At 38.4% G+C, this 18,802-nt stretch overlaps 1 protein-coding gene across 3 annotated transcripts; it reads left to right on the top strand.

Moving 5' to 3' along the window:
- The first annotated feature begins 138 nt into the window (after window positions 1-138).
- C3H4orf47 (chromosome 3 C4orf47 homolog) lies at window positions 139-12,297 on the top strand. Of its 3 annotated transcripts, none has more exons than XM_049797124.1 (8): window positions 139-692; window positions 2,203-2,390; window positions 3,470-3,689; window positions 6,529-6,666; window positions 6,755-6,830; window positions 8,041-8,220; window positions 10,210-10,382; window positions 12,192-12,297. In XM_049797124.1, exons 2-8 carry the CDS (start codon window positions 2,294-2,296, stop codon window positions 12,238-12,240), a joined length of 933 nt encoding a protein of 310 aa, XP_049653081.1. In that variant the 5' UTR covers window positions 139-692; window positions 2,203-2,293; the 3' UTR covers window positions 12,241-12,297. The 3 variants fall into 3 exon arrangements, with proteins under 3 accessions (XP_049653081.1, XP_049653090.1, XP_049653098.1); XM_049797133.1 differs by having other exon boundaries at window positions 139-623; XM_049797141.1 differs by having other exon boundaries at window positions 141-277.
- Window positions 12,298-18,802: the final 6,505 nt, after the last annotated feature.

Here is an 18,802-nt window from a genome sequence, read left to right on the forward strand (position 1 = left end):
GGGGGGGGGGGGGGGGGGCGTGGCCGGAGCGGGCAAGCTGCCCCCGCCCGTCGACCCGTCGCACTGCGGTGCTGCGCAGCCGCGATCGCCTTGGGCCGTACCAATGCAGGGAGCCGGGGGTGGCGGGCGATAGGCGAGACTTGCCCGCTCTGCCGGTTGGGCTTTCCCGCGTCCTGGACAACCGGCACCAACAGAGCGGGGGGGGGGGTGGCGGCCGCGGGCGCTCCCCGCCTGCACCGCCTCTCGCTCCTGCCGGCGGCCGTCCCAGGCGAGTGAGGTACCGGCTCCGGCAAGTAGGCGGCCGCGGTGCCGCTCGGTTCCCTCTCGATTTCACCGGCTTTCCGTACCCTGCGGTGCTGTCGCGCTTAGCGCTGGGCCGGCGCGCTCTGGCGTACTGCGTCGAGCTTGCTTTAGCTTGGGCAACCAACCACAGCTGCACTTCAGACGGCTTGTGTGGTACCAGCGCTCTGTGGCAAAAGGCTGGTATTTCCTCACCTTCCCTACCAGCTCCTCGGGAGACGCTGCAGAACCGTGCTTGCCCGCCTGCTGACTGGCAGTACCGCTACTGCCAGGCCAGGCTCGTCCACCTCGTTACATCTCCTCAGTCGCATCGAACTGCTGAGGTCCAAAAATCCTTCCCGTTATTCCCTTGAGCAACGACCCTTGCTTTACACCGTAGAGTTTAATTCCAGGTCTATTTATTTTCGATAAATTACTCCTATCCTCCTCATCAATAATGCCAACTAGCTTCCTAACAGCGAACCCTGAAGTTCGTTTCCAAGGGTCGGCTTTCTGTCATCTCTTCTTTCAGTGCCATTTGTTGTCACCTGCCCTTTGGTTCCTTACCCAACATCTAGATCTACCAAAGAACAGTAGTGAGTTTATCTGATGAAGTGATGGTCATTTTACACTGTGTGAACCTCTGCACCTTGCAAAAAAAATTGCTTTAAACTTTTTAAAACTTCTGCATGCTGTCCATCCTGCATGCTGAGCATAAGCAAAATGTGGCTAGCCCTTCCATCGTACACAGTGTTCCAGCATATTATTTCTTATAATAAAACATATAAAGTCTATATTATTATACAGATTTCCACTGCTGGTGCTTTTCTACTCAGCACCCACATGCCAGATACAGCTAATATGTGATATTAATATCTCAGAGTTTTCTGCTGCCTATTTTCATTCCTATCTTACATCTTACCTTCACCCCCATAGTTAATACCAACATGGGACTTGATCTACAGTGTCTTTAATCTGTATTCCACTCTAATGTCTTCTTAACTTCCCTCCTCTCTTTCAAGCTGTGTGGACACAGATACTTCAGCTATTTGTTTGCATATCCTTGATTTTTTGGATAATTCTTACGTTTCATGACTTTCAAGAGAGAGCTTTACTAACGTATTAACCACTTTATTCTGCCTTAATTTCCATTCCTGGTGAAGCTACCATACATTGTTATTTTCCTCCTCAAGGCAGTTCTTCCCCTAGCTGATTCTGATTCCCATCTCTACTAAGTTTTCACTCTGGGAATCAGATCCCTGGTAATCCTAGTGCTAAGCATGCTCTCTGTTCAAGCCCTTAAGTTTCTTACACTTGTTGACTAGGCATTTTCCTTAGTTCTGTCAGGCTCCCATGAGGGTGATGATGAGGAAAAACTAATATTGACTGTAAATCACTTGCATTAAAACCAATAAGAAATTGGAAATACATTTACCATGACCAGGTCTTGGATTAGTTAGAGGGCTTCCAAAATTCCGCTTTTACGTTTTACCACAGATTTGTCCATACACCGACCTTCTATACCATTATTAGAAAGTGACTGAAAGCTATTGCTAGAGATAAGCCACAACGTGAAGAAAGAAGCTGCTTGGCATGTTTTATTACTAGCTGTTAATGCCACCAAACCCTCTCATCTTAATACTCTGAAGACATCTGTCATAAGTTTTGACCCAGCTATGAAAATTCAGTAAGAATTGCACCAGATTTATCACAAAACAAAAGCATTTGATTTTCTCTCTCTGGTCATGTTTTGAATTTAACAGAGGAGATTTAATGGTGTCTAAATCTCACATAGTCCATTTGTTGTATAAGCACCAAAGCTGTCAAACATATTGTAGATTACTTTCTTCAGATTACATTTATTGCTAGTATTTTTAACCAAAAATTTCTTGCATTTTACTTTAATAAACATTTTGTTTACAGGTGTGGACTGATCATAGACTTTTGCAGTAGAACAAATAAACAAGGATACTTCCACCCTTTTAGTGCAGTGCACTGTCACACAGATCCAGCCATGCCTGCGGAAGGGAAAAGTGATATGGAGAGGATTGGCCTTTTCAGTGAAATGGGTTATGTTACCATTGGAGATAAATATGTATCACATTATATGCGTAAGTACATTTAATTTTAATCACTGTTTAGTGACAGGGACCAGCTCTAGTATCCATTTACTTTCAGAATCACTATTTTCTAATTTTGGTTTTGTTGTTGGTTTTTTTTTTTTATTAGAAGGAACTGTTTTTTCATGCATATTCTTTGCTCAGGTCTGTATTATTAAGAGAAAGGCTTGATAGATTGGAATGAATATATCGAAGAAAGGAGAAGTCCAGTAAAACTGAAAAATATCTATGCATAATAAGACTGATAAAATCTTTTAATGTATACATTTCTTTTTAATATTAATTATCTGCAAGTTACCACTATTTTTCTGATTTTGTGGAAAACAATAGTGTTTTTTCTATGCTCTTTCAGCAGGTTTTCTGTCATTGACACTTAGATTGTCATTATTTTTAAACTAGAGATGCAATTTTTTTGTTCTGATCTGACTCGTGTGTGAGATTCCCCATCCTGTCTTTTCCTTTTTTTTTTTTTTGGTTGTTTAATGAGAATACTTATTGAGAAAGGTAATTTTTTGTAATTAGTAAGGTTACAGAGGTTAACTCTCAGTAGCTGCTTTGAAGTGATAATGCAAAATAATCCTGGCTTCTCAATACAGACGCTTCTGCTGTGTTGTTGTGTCAGTGATGAACGTGTCCACCAGAACCCTGGCTGATATACTTCCACCACACTGAGCTGCTGGGGATTCAAAACCCAACTGGAGGCACTTAAGCTATTCGACCTGGTCTGTAATCAGTGGGAGAGAGAGAGATATGCTCCTCTGAAGTATTACTCAGAGTAATAGTAGTATGTAGTAGTAGTATGTAAATAGCTCTGAATTGTAGCCTGGAGTAACTAATCTCTCTCCATTGCCTGTAAAGCAAGTGCTGGGATTAGAAAACTAAAATGAGATGCTGTGAATAACTTCTCATAGCATTGTCTTTCAGACACAACCATTTACATGCATGTTTTACAAGTTAAATGGTCTACAGTACATTCTTTGAGCCACCCAGATCCGGACCTTAGTTTTTTAATGTAGGCCAAGAGAAGCACTAACATCGAACAGCTATTTACAGTGCTTACTTTTTTAAAGGCCCTTTTAACGAAGCTGCGAGCAAGAACAGACAGATGTTTCCTGGGGGAACCAAAACATTGTCAGCTCTGCAGGCAGGTTATTTTGAGCCTCAGTTTGTGAGGATTTTCAATGGTGAAGCCTACTCAAACCCTGTTCAGCTAAGGAGACGCTACAGATTGGCAGAATCAAAGAAAAATTTGGGCAAAGCTTTCCTTCCCAGTAATGGAGACAAATTGCCGTAAGTGTTGTGAAAATGTTTTAAATTGACCTTTTTTCTTTTCTGTACGCTAAAGATGATTTTCACAGATTATTTCTTATAAAACCTGCAATAAGAGTACAATACTGTTGTTTTATACAATGTGGTGTTAGTCAGTACTAAGCGAAGAATTTTGAGCAGCAACATAGGGAAGGCTGAACACAGGTAGAAATCAAGTCCTGATGCTTGCTCTTAACTAGTGTTTTTTGCTATAAACATTACCTTTAGCTTTTTACTTTCGATGAAAACGAAGATGGCTATGGGAAAAGGATACGGATAATTAACAAATGAATATTTCATTTTAATTTAGGAGGAAATCTGTTGGAACTTGTTGGATGCAATATCTTCTCTTTCCCATTTCCGAGCCTCCCAAAATAGAGATGGCATATATATTGCATAAACAGTAGGAAAAGGGGCCATTATCCAGGTGCAACGTTTTTCTCTCAGCAAATCCATATCCATTATCTTTTTGCTAAAAAAATAATACCAATTATCCTATAGGATGATCAGAACGTGTTACAGAGCTGAGGAATATATGTAGAATATTAAAATAAATACATCTTTGCTATTTGCACAACATTAATTGCATGACAAAATGACACCAATGAAGTTGGTGTCATATAACTATTATTATTCACATGTGAAAAACAGATAGAGCCTGGTTACTCATTTATAACTATACAATCTTGTTTTGTTCTTGGACAGGAGGATTCAGTCTATGTACAGGGCCTGGTTCTTACAGTCTCATGACTGTAAGATATGACATTTAGTCATATCTTTCTGCAGCTTTGCTTTTGTTTGGAGAGTAACCTTTTGTTTATTTTTAATATATATATATATATTTTAGGATGCAAGGATTAGCATGTTCTATGTTCTGTTGTATGTTAAAGGAACACCTTAGATTTTAATAGGAATGTAAGACATGGTGTGTAGGCTTTCTGTTGGATATATGTGTGCTGTTTCTGATGGGACAGACAATATGCGAGTCCTGTGTTCAAAACTTTCTTTCAGCTACAACTTGACTTCATAGCAACCAAATTGTTTATAAGGGTTTAACTGTTAGAAACACCTAGGCACATGACAGTCAATGAGAGTCCTGTTCACTTACTTCCTGGGTTCTGAGACCAACAGTGGGAGTCTTGCTTACAATGAAGACCTGCTGATGTGCTCTCTTCCACATACTGCCTCCACAAATGCACTTCTTGGCTGTTGGTGCAGCAGCTTGTGCTCTTGTTGTAAGACTTCTGAATTCATCTAGACAGGAACTTTAGGACAGGTTCTTTATTGTCTTTATCCTCTCCTAAATCTGTACTGGCAGAGTAGCACAAAGCAGAAGCTGGGAATGTGGTTAGGTTGTCTTTTAATGGAATCCTGAAGCAATTCCGGAGAGCGATTATACATTTCTTATATCCAAAACTGACTCCCATTGTAACTGAGAAACTAGCACAGAGCTCTGTTGCTGTTCTCTGAGTTGTTGTTCTTGGCTGTCTGAATGATAAGCAGCTCTTGAGAATCTTTACATTGGAGCCACATTTGTTGTTAGCTGCAAATAGAAAGGTTGCAAAGATGTCATATTCTGAAGATATGACTGAAGCCTGGGCCTTTCTTTTCTTCACATGTGTGTTCTCTGTTACTTTGTTACTGGCATATAAAAAGCCTACACAAAGGCAAGACGTGAAGAATATGAAATGAAGCACTTAAGAGCTAGGAAACACCAAGATAAATGTTGTCTGTGCACTGTCAGTTTGCCCATTTTTTTCTATATATGAGTTTATGAAGTCCCTAAATAAGGGGAGGGTAATGAACAGGTAGGTTAGAGTTTTGTGCAAAGATGAAAAATGTTATCTAGGCATCCTAATCCTGTCAGTATTCATTAATGGCCCTTTTAAGTAGGAGCTCATTGAGACACTTTACTCTCTCCCCACAATAAGTGCAGACAGTACAGGCAAAGCAGATTACCTCAGCTATCTGGAGTAGTTGACAGATCTCATATAGTAGCTCCTGTTTATTTTTTTCTGTTCTATTTTGGGGCGTGGGAACAGAGGGTTGGTTGTTTGGGTTTTTTTTGGACCACTGTAGCTGCAGCTTAGTGGACCAAATTGCCACTCAGCAATTTCATTAGTTTGTCTCGGTCCTTTTTTCCTTTAGTGGCTGTATGATCATGTACTTTGAGAGCATGTCCTACGCTTGTCAGCAAATACTGATTTTCAAGCTGGTCTTTAAAAAACAGTCTTTGTGAATTCCTGCAGCTTTGTAGGCAGAAGTATTTCTCCTAAATGAGCTATGCCTCCTTTTACTTTCCTTCTGTGACAAGACAGAAAGTTAACTAGTCCTGACATCTCCCATTAAAAAACCCTTTCAGACAGGTACCCTGTCTGGGCAGACATTGCCTGCCACTCCATTATCATACCAGCACTAACTTACTGTTCTCTGTAAACTTGTGGGAAAGACTGTCCTCTTGTCATCAAGCATCAAATCTGTTTAACCTACTCCTCTGGGTCTCCATTTGTGAATCTATCTCTACCAGTGTTACTTCACCTTGTTGGCGCATAATTAAAACGATCTCTATTAAGCATATTTATGTTATTCAGATACTTTAAAACATCATCTCTGCCACCATCTTGTTTCCTTTTTGTCCATAACACTGCACAGAATTGCTATAGTAGTAGATTCCATGGACAGTGGATCTGAACTGGTTTTATATTTAACTCTTGAGATGTATATATTGCTTGGGTTTTCTACTTACTGTCATTTTAACACACTAGACATGGGAAGCCTGAAATATTTGCAAAACATTAATATGTTCATTTGCTATTTTTAGATGTGGACTTGGCAGCTATTATGGAACCATAGGAGGTTCGTATGCATACTTCAGTCCACAACTGAAAGCCAAAGAAAGATACATTCCTCCTGGAAAGAATTTTTATACTAATCCAGGAAAGAAAGGAACTGGATACGGGTAACTTCACAATATTGCTTCTTGCAGAGTATTTTATTAAATGTTTCTTGAGTTTTGAACACCTAAGTAATTAATGTTGTTTTTACAGTTATGCAAATCTTACCATAGGTGAACAATATCCACATGAATCTGATGGGTATGAAGTAGAAAGAATAAATGCAAAGGTAAAAATATTTGTCTTTATTATGTATTAGTGTTATGATTATTTATTAAAATTTACATGAACTTTTTGTTCCCTGTGGTGTTTCCTTTAGCTTGAAATCACTAATGTTTATTTACAAAGTGAAGGAAGGAAAACAAATTAATGACCATCCTGTATTTAAAAATATTTAGGTATTTTTCATTTATTATTTTTTCTTTGAGACATCTGGCAGTATCCCACACAAGTTCTACCATTCAGGATTTGACCTTAATTTTATATTTGGAGACCTTAAGCTGTAATACAATAATGACCAAACAATGCCAATAGCAAGAACAATAATACTTCTACGTTGTTGTCAGAAGAATGGGACCTCATTATCCTAGATACTATATAAAAAAAAAACCCTGTTCCTTTCTTTCATATAAATTCATAAATCTAAGAAAACTTGTAAATGTGCTTGCACTGATTTTAGTTATCATATATTTTCATCATATGTCCTGAAAAATGGCAGCAGGAGGACATTTTTTGGTCTAGGGTAAGAACAAGATTAGAAGAAACAATTCAGCTACCTGCAGTTGAGACAAATTCAGTGTCAAAATTAAGTATCCAGTGCAGAAAATAAGAAGAACAGAGAAAAGAGGGAGGTGGGATTGTTTCCACTGGATAGAAAAAAGGGAATTTGCTCTGAGACATTAACATGCATTACCAGGTGATAGTGTATTACTGATGGTACGTTTTATGCTTGTCTTTTAATTGTTCGTAATGTTTCAACCTATTTTATTTTAAAATGGAATCTGGGAAGAATAGTCAACATCTCGCATGGTACAAAGAACCAATTCCTAGAGAAGTTCAGCTTAGTAGGGTGCTCAGAATCTGGGAAACATAGTGGCCAGGGTTCACAAGGGTGAGTGGCTGGACTGTATGCAGGCAGAATTTTCAAGCATGTATGTGTGCATGTATGCCCAAGATACAGGTATACAATACCATTAGGCACATCTTAAATGCACAGTGCTTTCCTACCATACTTTTACAGTGATTGTTGCACTTCCTGGTTAGTGAATCTATGTTCCATTATACATGGTGGGTATATAAAATACCTTGATCATCAAAGAGCAAAGAAAGTTAGAGTGAACATTCTCCAAGACTAAATTTAAATGCTTTCCATTTTTCTCTTAGAATAATATACAGTAAAAATCCTCAAGATTGTTTCTTTCAAAGTATTTGTTTTACAGAAAGCGCAAGAGGAGCATAAACGATTGGCTAAAGGAGGGCCTTTCAAGTTAAATCTATATCCCCAGGACTATTTTGACATGAATCCCTATTTTAATGACAAACCTTTGCCACCTGTGAAGAAACCACCTCCAGAGAAGCCAATTGCACCACCTTTCAAACCAAGTTCTCCTGCTAAAAAGGTTAGTTTGTCTTATAGCTACTGGAGACAAAAGATAAATATTCAGATATTTCCTGTTAAAAGCTTTGCTTATAGTACATAAGATAAAAACAAATGTTAGGTTTTGCTATTAATTTCTTATTTTTCTTACAAAAGGTATTATTCCATTTACTTTGTTTTCAGTTTACAAAGCAATGAAATCTTGTTTGACCCAACAACAACTGCTAACCATTTTCAAGTAACCTAAAAAGTGTTTCTCTTTAAAGTCTGCATAGTGCTGTTAACATACAGTTAATTGACTGCACACACCACAAAAAGATAAAAAGCAGAAGGTTATACAATAAATGACAGTAAGACTAGATTACCGTTGCAAAATGAAATGCTCTCCTATTTTGGACTCTGTCAGTCACTTCTATCATTTTTGAACCTGCTAATTACTCTCACCCTATAAAGACAAACATCTAAAAGATAATTCTGAGAAGTGTGATGGGAATGGATAGCTGGAAGGAGCAGAAAAATGTCAGGTTAGTCCCTCTGCTCAGGGAAAGACTGCAGAATAAACTCAGGAATTATCTGTTGCTCGTCCATCAGCAGACACAAATTTGCAATCCACTTTAGAATTTGCCAACTCTTTAGTATTTAGGAGAAAAGGAGGAAAAGTATGGGAATAAATATATGTGGCAGGGCTTAGAGGGCATAAGAAATAAAGCCTGGGGTTAGTATGAAGGGTATATAGGAACATAGTTCATTAGTTCCAGTTGCTTAGTGTCATTATTAAAATCTGAATGGATATTTTTCCATGCCATAAAGCATTCCATTTTGATTTTTTTTTTAGATATTAAATTTATGCCATTCACCTTAGGCTAAACCTTAATTTCACTTTGAAATGGGTTTAAGATGCATAAATACCTCTCTCTTAAATGACTCCAGATACCTAATACAGTAACACCCCTTAATCTGTCACTTTTCAACTCTTCATTTTGGAGTTCCATTGTCAGTCATTTAACACTGTGCTCTGCTAACCACTGTTTTCCTGTTATTATGTCCTTCACTTTTATTTGACTGACATTGATTCACCTAAGGAAGATGATGATAGCAAGGAAAATATAACTATTCAGAAAGAGACTGCAAAAATGCTTACATACTAATAATTGTGTTGGGTGTTTGGCCTCATCGATGAGGCAGCTGAGATCTTTCAGAATGGAAATCTGTTCAGAAAAGTTAGCTGCTAGAAAGTCAGCACCTTGGCTGGCTGACAATGCTCGTGATCCTGCTTCAGGCTCCCCATCTTTCATACCATATATGCTTTCCCCTTATATTTAAATTATGTGTACTTCCCAAGCTACTGCACACTTTCCCTCTGCTATATAAATTCTTATGGGAAAAATTGCTTTATTGTTGATTGAACTGCTTATTGCCACACTTTTCAGGAATGCAGCCTCAGCAGTCTGTGGGGTTCAGCTGTACTAGGGGATTGCAAAGAATTAATCAGGTCTCTGCATATTTTTTAACTAAAATTTGCCACTCTTGTAGTACTACTAGTGGACGTAACATTTCAGGAAAAAACAATGCTGTATTCAATCCTGTATGTCAGACAGCACATTGATAATAATGCCCAAGCCCTGCTGTATGTAAGAATCCCTATACCAGTACTGGACACGGAGGTGTACTAGTAAACTACTAGTGACAAAGGAATACCCTTTTTTTGCCACAACATAGCTCATTTTAGTGAGTTATGTTTTTACTTTTTCTGTCACATTTTTGAGCTCCTTTCCTCAAAATCCAGACTTATGAAAGAACATTTGAAACTGAGAATTCATCAAAATAATGACTAAAATTTTCCTTAAAGTTTCCATTGCAAATTTAAGGAATATTTGTTTTGATTTTTGGTTTTTTTTATATAATATGATGCAGTCTGCTATTCAGTATTCTTACTTACTTTTGCATGAAAAATACTTTAATTTACTCAATTATATTGTAGATTGGCACTTCAAAAAGTTTTTTTTTCCAGTCAGGGGGCATGAAAGGAGGCACATTTGATCCTTACCCAAGCCATTCCGCTGACCCTTATGTAATTAAAAAATCTAAGCCTGTCACAACTAATAAAGAACGACAGATTTTTCATCCTCCCGCTGGACCAAAAAGCAGACCTGTTAGAAGCATAATAACTTTAAATGTCACAAGGTAAGCTCCTTTGAGTTCATGTTTCATGTATGCAGTCTACCAAAAGTCATTAGCACAGCTGTTTATTGCTGTCTGAAATAATTGAAGAAATGAAGGAATGAATTATAAACAAAAGGGTAAGAAATGTATAAGGAACTTGGCTTTCAAAATTTATTCCAACTCTCTTCTGTAAATTCAGGTTACTTTATGAGGCTTTTGAGAGACCTTCAGAATCATGCTATACAGATGTCACTGAAGAATTATTAATTTTTATTCTTTTCTGACTTAATAAATGTAAAAAGACTAGGAATGTTCCTGTTTAAATGTTTTTGGTTTCCCCTATGTTTATGGAATAAAATTGGCTCCCTCTGCTGGAAAACATAATATTAGGTAATCTAAGCCTGTGAAGCTTTTGAAACAATGGCACTCAAATTGGATTCCTAACTACAAACATGTCACTGTGCAATGTTAGAAGAGATTTATAGTACACAGTGTATGTATATAGGTAGACAAACACATAATTCTTATTTTTTTTATCTTACTAAGCTATAAACCTTTTATTTAAACAAACTTTTTTTCTGGTTTTGGCTCTGTTGTAATTCAAGCAAAAAATCAAGATTGTGTTCTTTCGAGTTATTTAGAGAAACCACTTTCAAATGCAGACTTCTAAGACTGCATGTAGAACAGTTAAGCATATTGCATACTCCTTGAGTAACATGAAATAGTTTAGGAATACTTCATTAAAATTTGAAAAACTCTCTTAGAGGAATCTGCTTTACATTTGTGATTTGTCTTTTACATATCATATGTGAAGTCTAAGAAATACACCTTCCCTTATTCCCCCATTGCTGTTCTGTTTACTTTATTTCACCATGTATTGGCATTTGCATAATCACTTTTTAAGTTGCAGGGATAGTTTGAAGTTTTTATTTACACTGACAAGGCAGAACCAGAAGCTATGTATTGCTCCACATTGCTTTTCATTACTAATGGAAAGTAAGAAAGAATTGAAAGTAACTTTTTGGTTGGTGGTAACTACCAAAACTGACGTAAGAAAGTACAACCTTCCATGTATGCACTGGTGTTTTTAAACTAGTAAAAGTGAAGAGAATGCTGTATTGGTCTAAGTAGCTTTCTTAGTGTAATTGTTTGTATTGTTGTTTTATCAACCAAATAAAAATTCATGTTCCCAAATGAAATGTTTTTATTGGGAAAAACCCCTAACTGTATGTGAAGTAGGTTTCAAAATTGAAAGGGGGGGACTGATGGTGAAGTATCACTATGTGCTCACAGAAATAGTTATGATGGACTCAGTAAAAATATTTGTAAAGAGAAAATTTTCACATACCCAACAGAAATTCCACAGAGAGAAATTAAAACTAGTATTTCAAATTCTCAAGTGCTATTTCCCTCCTAAGAATTTTAAAGAATGTATTTATTTATATTTGCATCATTATTCCTAGGTTTAATAGAATGAGAATTGTGAACTGAATTTATTATAAGTATGAAGCTCATAGCTTTTAAGAAATGTGGTAAGACATTTTTCAAATCATCTGCTTCCTCCACTGAATTACAGTTATTTATGTACTTTCCAATGGAAAGCTTACCTTCTGATACTTGGACCATAATCCTATAATTGGATTTGCTAGTGTAGATTCTTGCTCTCATGCAGAGCTCTATTGAAATAAATCTGACTTCATGAGGATTCAAGTCATTAAATCTAGCTACAGGACTGGGTATATCACAGTTTTTAATTTTTACAAAACTCCTGTAATTTGTACGGTGATATTCTACAAAAATCTAATAAGTTTCTCTTCATTTACATTTCAGATCATTAAATGTAAAGAACTACAAGACTGCGCAGCTGACATCTTATTAGGTACAAAAGGTGAAATGAAGGGTACGCTTTTTAGAGTCTGTAAAATGTTAACAAAGCAAATAAAAATGTCAAAAGTGGAATTCAAGTATCTAGGGTAATCCAATCTCTTTAATTATTGAGAATGCAGTCTTTTGGTTTTAAATATAAAGCTATAATAAATAATTTAAGACCATGTATTTATTAAGACCAAGGTTGTATTTTTATATAAATTTTTATCTTATTGCTTAACTGGACTTTTGAAATGTACTTTTAGAAAACAGACCTTCTAATGAGTAGTTTGGGTTGCAAATTGACTATATATTGCAGTAGAAGAAAATGCATGTATTTTAAAGTGTGTAGCAGTGTACGTATTAACCAAGTTAGTCACATGTGACCCACAGTGAAACGAAGGTCATTGTTTCCCTTTAGTAGAATTACAACTTGCGCTTTATTTCAACTATGATTTCTGTAAGAACTGTCTTTCAAATGTCTAAATCTTAGTTTTGATGACCTTCTCAAAACGACCAATACCAAGCATTGTTCAAAACCAGACCACAAGCTGGCTGTTATGAAGGGAGGAGTCGTCTCTAGTTACCAGCACCTATTTACCGCCCTTCCTCCATTTCCCGACAACCCTAAGTGCTGCCATGTTCCCCAAGAGCAGCTTCGTTTCACTCTGCGTACGTGGGAGGTTCCTAACAAACCTGATCTGTCTTTCAAGGTTGCTTCTTCTCAGATGGAACTGTGATCCTAAATGTACACCTCACCTTCATCTTAATACTTTTTGTCAGCTTTTTATACGTGGTCCAAGAAATTTGTTCGTGTAGACCAAAGGTGATTTATTGTGAAAATTAAAAAAATACTCAGCATGTACTTGTCCAAATTACTACGTGAAGACAGAATTTCTGTAGTCACTTTTATCAAAGATTTATGGTACCACTCTAGAATATTCACGACATGGTATCCTTACCGCTGTTCCCAGGACAGTAGTTTTTTAAAGCACTCCCAGACTGGATCTCACCGTTCCTGGCATCAATGAAAATAAATATGAACCCAGGAGCTGTTGGTCGGGTCTTCCAGCGTGTGTTGAAGCATAAAAACCCTTACCTTGAGGTCAGCAGGACCCCACGGCCTTTTAAGACGCTAATTTACACAAGAATTTTGATGCGCGGGGAGGGATGCCCTGGCACCGCCCCCGCGCGGTGGCGCTGCCCGACGCCGTCCTCCCCGGCGGCAGGCCCGGCCCGACGGGCCCCGGCCCGCCGCCTCCTCGCCAGCCGGTCGCGGGCTCCCCCCGGCGGCCCGGAGCGCTCGCCGGCCCCGCCGGGCGGCGGAGGAAGAAGGCCGGGCGGGGAGGAGGGCGGCGGCCGGGCCCTGCGGCGGCCGGGCCCTGCGGCCCCGCCGCCCCCGCGGTGGCGGCAGACCCCTTCGGCGCGGCGGGCCGCTTGGCGGGCCGCCCGTCGCCGAGGGCCTGGCGCCAGCTGCCTGCTCAGAATTAGCCCTGGCAGCCCTGAGGTGAGCGTGGCTGCGCACCAAGTGCCTCCTTCTTCCTTTCTTTACTTTGTTGTTTGGAGGTTTTGGTGGGGGTTTTTTGTTTGTTTGTTAGTTTCGCTTTTCGTTGCACACACCTCCATGTGTTGTCGCTCCGGACGGGCTTGCTCTATCGTGCAGTCGCATCTGTGAGACGTGTTTTTGGCATTTATGTTTTAAAAGTAATATTCTGCCATATGTTGTTTGAATTGAATTTAAACAGATTGCACGAGTGTAGTCCCATCCTGCCAGGAGAAAAAAACCAACAAAACAAAACAAACCCAAAAAAAGTTTCCCTCCCAAAATATTTAGGGCTCCTAAAAGGTATATGAACAACATCCACGTTTCGTGTTTTCTGTGCCAGAAGTACAAAAGCAGACGTTCAATAACTTGTATCCACGTGAGTAGACTCACTGAAAGACTCCTCAGGTAACTAGGGGGCTCAGGTAAATAAAGCCTGTAATATTAGGCACAGGTTGTTAAGCCTCATTGCTTCTCGTTAAAGCACCCATAAGACTGACGTACATGAGAAGCCTTTGGCTGCAAAAGCAACTGCTAACCTACCTCATTGATGTTATTTTGGAAGGCAGTACTGCCAAAGGTAAAGTTTTGGTTTTATTTCTAATTAAATTTTTTTTTTTTTAATCTGTGTCAGGCTTTTAAGTTAAAGCTTGTTTAACAGCTAATTAGTGGAAGTTACATATTTTTCTAAACCCAATATTGCAGAAAAGCTAAAGATCTGGTGGGATTTGTTGATGAAAGAACGAATTCAACCTCAACATTTTTATTTCATTTTCAAATTGTGTGTAGTTACTTCTTTTATATATTGTTTTTTAATAGGAAGAGAGAAAGTGGATGAAATTATAATATAATTGGTTAACTAGTTTAGTGGTGGGACACGTTGAAGAAATTTGAGTTTTTTAATATTCAGTCATGGGACTTGTCGTTCAGTGCTTGTGCTAAAAGATTACAAATGTGCTTACGGCATCGGAAGATTATAGTTTCACAGACCGACAAAGACATTGATACTGGTACATTTGAGCATCATTTTGGAAGGATAGTTTGCAATTATGTAGTTAAAAGAGTTAAGTTGGGGTCATGACTCTCAGTCCTTAAGAACGGCATAGCCGTAATATTCAAGGTTTTCAGGCTCCCCAAATAGTTCTAACGTGTTTTTGCAGAAGTACAAAGTTAGTGAAACCACTTTACACCTGTCGAGGGACAGCTGGAGAGTTTAGTGGCTGGAATTAGTCCAGCAGTATTACACAACAGCAACAAACATAAATCTCATATTTAGCTGCTTACTTTCCAACCTAGAAATAAGTTTTATTCATTTTTGTGGCATCATAAAAACAAGTTTTGGCTTATGTTTGCAATCCGTAAGTAGTAGAACATAAAATCTGTAACTGCAATCTGTCCCCTGCTTACAATTTTTGAGGTTTTTTCGGATCCTATTCTAACATTAGTGACAATGTTGTCTCCAGAGGTGTTTCCCCAGTACTATTCCATGAACTAGAATCAGAACCTTTTACTGGCAGTCCCTGATGGAGAAATTTGCCCTTAAGGTTATGAGAATGGCTTTTTAACAGTTACTGGTTTTGACTTTTGAATCAGGCGTTTCAGCTTGTCTTTAAGCTGTGCTAGCAAATCAAGTATGATTTTTTTTTTTTTTTACATAGGGCTGTTTTGTCAAAGATAATGTACAAAGCGTTTGTAAGTTGTAAAAGACCATATCATACCATGAAAGATCTGGAAGATAGCAGAAGGCTTTGCTGCCAGGCAGTGCAAGAGGAAGAAGAATAAACCAGTGATGCAAGAAAAAATTATCATTTGAATAAATGTAAAAATAGTTTTCAGGCTTGGCTCCTTCATGAATCTGGCAAAAGTCATCCAAATTGTGGACATTTCTCAGAATATTGCATCTTCTTTGTCCGTGAAGATAGAACCATTAAAAATAGTGAATTTTGCCACTGATAGGTATAGGAATTGACATACACAACACATGAAGTTAGTATTACCGGGAGTCTGTGTGTGACTCTGAGTCAGGGAGAGAGTAAGTCCTGTGGTATACTACCAGTTTAAAGACCAAAGAAGGGTTCTAAATAATGAAACTATAAATCTACCATGAAAAAGAACATTTACTTGGAAGTTTCTTCGTGGTATTCTGCTGCCTGCTTGCGCCATCAGGGTGTGTGCAAGCTATAGAGACTGTTCTTAGTATATCTGCATTGTGATCTTCCTGGATTCCTGAAAAGCCACTAAGAACAATAAAGACAACAACAAAAGCCTTCTGGAGTTGTCAGCTCCTGTTTGCAGTTAAAGAAACAAGATCAGCTATTTGAAAACTGAAAAAAACCCAGCTTCCTAAACAGAGAGAAGCATCTAGTCCCAAATTGTGACGCAAATGGAAAACGGTTATGGATGTCTTGGCCTGAAAACAATATGATCATTGTAAAATTCTGATGTATATGTTTATCTGAAACAAGACCAGTACCTTGTTTTGTTTAGAAATAAACTGTGTTGTACACTTCATTTTATACAAAGACACATCCGGAAATTGACCCAGGAGAGGTCCTCTGTATTTCTCCAGCAAGAAAAACAGTAAAAAAATAAGAGAATGGTCTTTTTGCATTTCTTACACAAGGTACAGGGAAATTTTCCAGTGCAGAAAGAAGTGCTAGGAAGTTAGGCACTGCAGGAAATCACAGAGAACAATAGTGGGCCATTAGGTAATTGGCTGCAAATGAAGAATTGGTTTAGCCAGTTTGAATTAATTCTGTGTTAGTAGTCAGTGTAGATAGATGTAGCTGTCCTTCACTCTCTCATGAGCTCTTTTCCATACTATTTTAGTTACCTGTTGTTAGACTCATCTAAATTGCAGCTCCAATGCAACAGGCTTCTTATTAAAAACCACCCCAAAATCTTCACAAGAGATGTGGAGGGCAAAGAAACAGAAAACCAAGGACAGGAGTAGATAAAATAGATCAGCAGCTGAAAGCTCAGTGCATCTGAAAATTGCCAGAAACATAGCAATGAGTGGATGAAATTCAGGAAGCACTGACAAGTAAAATGAGGAGAGGACTAGTCAGGATTCTGAGATACAGGATTTGTTTAGCAACATGCAGGCAGTTACCTGAGTAAGGACAAGGCAATTAGTTATGAGATTGTATTACTAAGTTTGAGAAATAGTGTAGTGTTTGAGAGAGAAAAACCCAACTTCCAAAAGGTATCAATTTTACATGACAGATTTAAAATATGAAGAAATTGTGAAGCATTATTAGCAATTTTCAGGCTGTTGAGGTACCTTGGGAGAGCTGATAGAATCTGTAATTCAGCCTCAAATTTTATTGGTGATCAGAGAGTGAAAAATGGGGAAAAAGTCTGATAGAAGAACCCTAAAGTTCACTTTGAAAATTATATTCTGGAAATTGCCAGGCTTCATAAATTAAGTTTATCAGATTGCAATTTTTGGAAAGAAAACAGAAAAGAAGATGTGCAAAGTAAAACTTACAAGGAGGAGATGATACGATGCAAGCAGTTACACTGTAGGCAAGAGCTAGGCATGGATGTAATGGAAGTAAATAAACAAACGCAGTGACCAGTTGGTATGTATAAGACCAAAAACCATCTTAAAGCCAGCAAACAGGGAAACTACAAACCTATAAAGAAAGAACGTAGAGCGCCTTGTGTGTTGAAGAGTATTTAAGGGTAACTTTCAAGACCTCTCAGCTGCCCATGTTCTCCCATGACTTGGGACATGGAGGCTCTTCAGAGAGCTTGCTGGACCAGGCCTTCCATGGCTGCCAAGGCAGGAACAGCGGAGAAATCTCTCAGCAGAACCCTTGTTGCACAGTCCCAGTCTCTGTGTACAGGTGGTGGAGATCCCCTTTGTGCCCCAGACAGAGGTGGTTTTGGCATTAGTTTCTGAATGGGACCGTGCAGATGTCATTGTGCTTGTGTGGTACCTACGGTGGCCCACTCCATGCCCCACTGTTTGCCTTAAGAGCTGAGGGCTGCTGATGGGATCCCTTTTAAGCTGGGAGGTGCTACAGCAGGTGAATGTGATACCTAATGTTAAAGGTCTGGAGGGTGGGGGTGGGTAAAAAGTTGTGGGAGGAAAATATGTAGTTGCTTGGTCACATCACCAGAAGATAATTTCTGCTATGTGGATAGGTGAATTGGATGTGGAGTTAAAAGCTGACCTTGAAAAGAGAAAGTAAGTAACTATTTCTTGACAAAGAGTACCTGTTCCAGGCCTCAGGAAGAGTATATGAACTGCAGAACAAGTTCCAATAAATGAGGAAGATCAATTTCAAAATGTCTTTTTTGGATAAATATATGTACAAAGTAGTCAGTTTGTCATGAAGTTACTCCCTTGGTGGGCTTACTAGACAAGAGCAGATAGAGAGAAGGGAGAAGACTTTAGGTCTCATCTCAAAGGAGCAGAAAGTTAGTATCCTTTACATACCAACTTCTTGCCTCTTCCAACTCTAGTCATTTAGCTGCGAATGTCTAAACCTCTTTGATATTTAGAAAAATGTGTATCTGTATTGGATTAAAACATTCTTTTTTGGGGGAAGGGCAAGTGATATATTTTGAGTGAATGTTTTGCCAGCAAAAAACCCTGTGCTTGCTAGGCTCTTGTATTGAGTTGCTGACCTAAGCAGGAAAAAGAAACCTTTGGAAGAGTTTGCTAATAGCTGGTGGAGTGAAGCTGCATTTCATCTTATGATATGAGTTAAGTCTTTCTCTTACCTCTTACAGGTAGTCATTTTAAGATGGAAGAGACATTCTCTGAAGATGAAGGTAAATTGTTTCTTCCTGAGGATCTGAGGAGATTTCTGCTTTTCCTTTTTCTTCTTCTTCTTTTTTTTTTTTTTTTTAATGATTCCAATAAGCAGGTATGATTAGAGGCTAATAATTTGAATAAAATCGGAACTAGTATCTTTTTAAAAACTGATGCTAAATACATTCCCTTAGATTGCAAAACTAGTGATTTATTTTAGAAAACACTTCAATATCATCAAAGTTAGAAAACTTTAGAAAAATGGCA

This window comes from Accipiter gentilis, chromosome 3, assembly GCF_929443795.1.
Source record: "Accipiter gentilis chromosome 3, bAccGen1.1, whole genome shotgun sequence".
Lineage (NCBI taxonomy): Eukaryota > Metazoa > Chordata > Aves > Accipitriformes > Accipitridae > Astur > Astur gentilis.

Bases quoted from the DNA above. Each gene is read 5' to 3' on its own strand.
- C3H4orf47 (XM_049797124.1), top strand. From the start codon at position 2,294: ATGCCTGCGGAAGGGAAAAGTGATATGGAGAGGATTGGCCTTTTCAGT. The intron at 6,831-8,040 runs GTAAAAATATTT...TTTGTTTTACAG, and splicing joins TAGAAAGAATAAATGCAAAG to AAAGCGCAAGAGGAGCATAA. The intron at 10,383-12,191 runs GTAAGCTCCTTT...TTTACATTTCAG, and splicing joins ATAACTTTAAATGTCACAAG to ATCATTAAATGTAAAGAACT.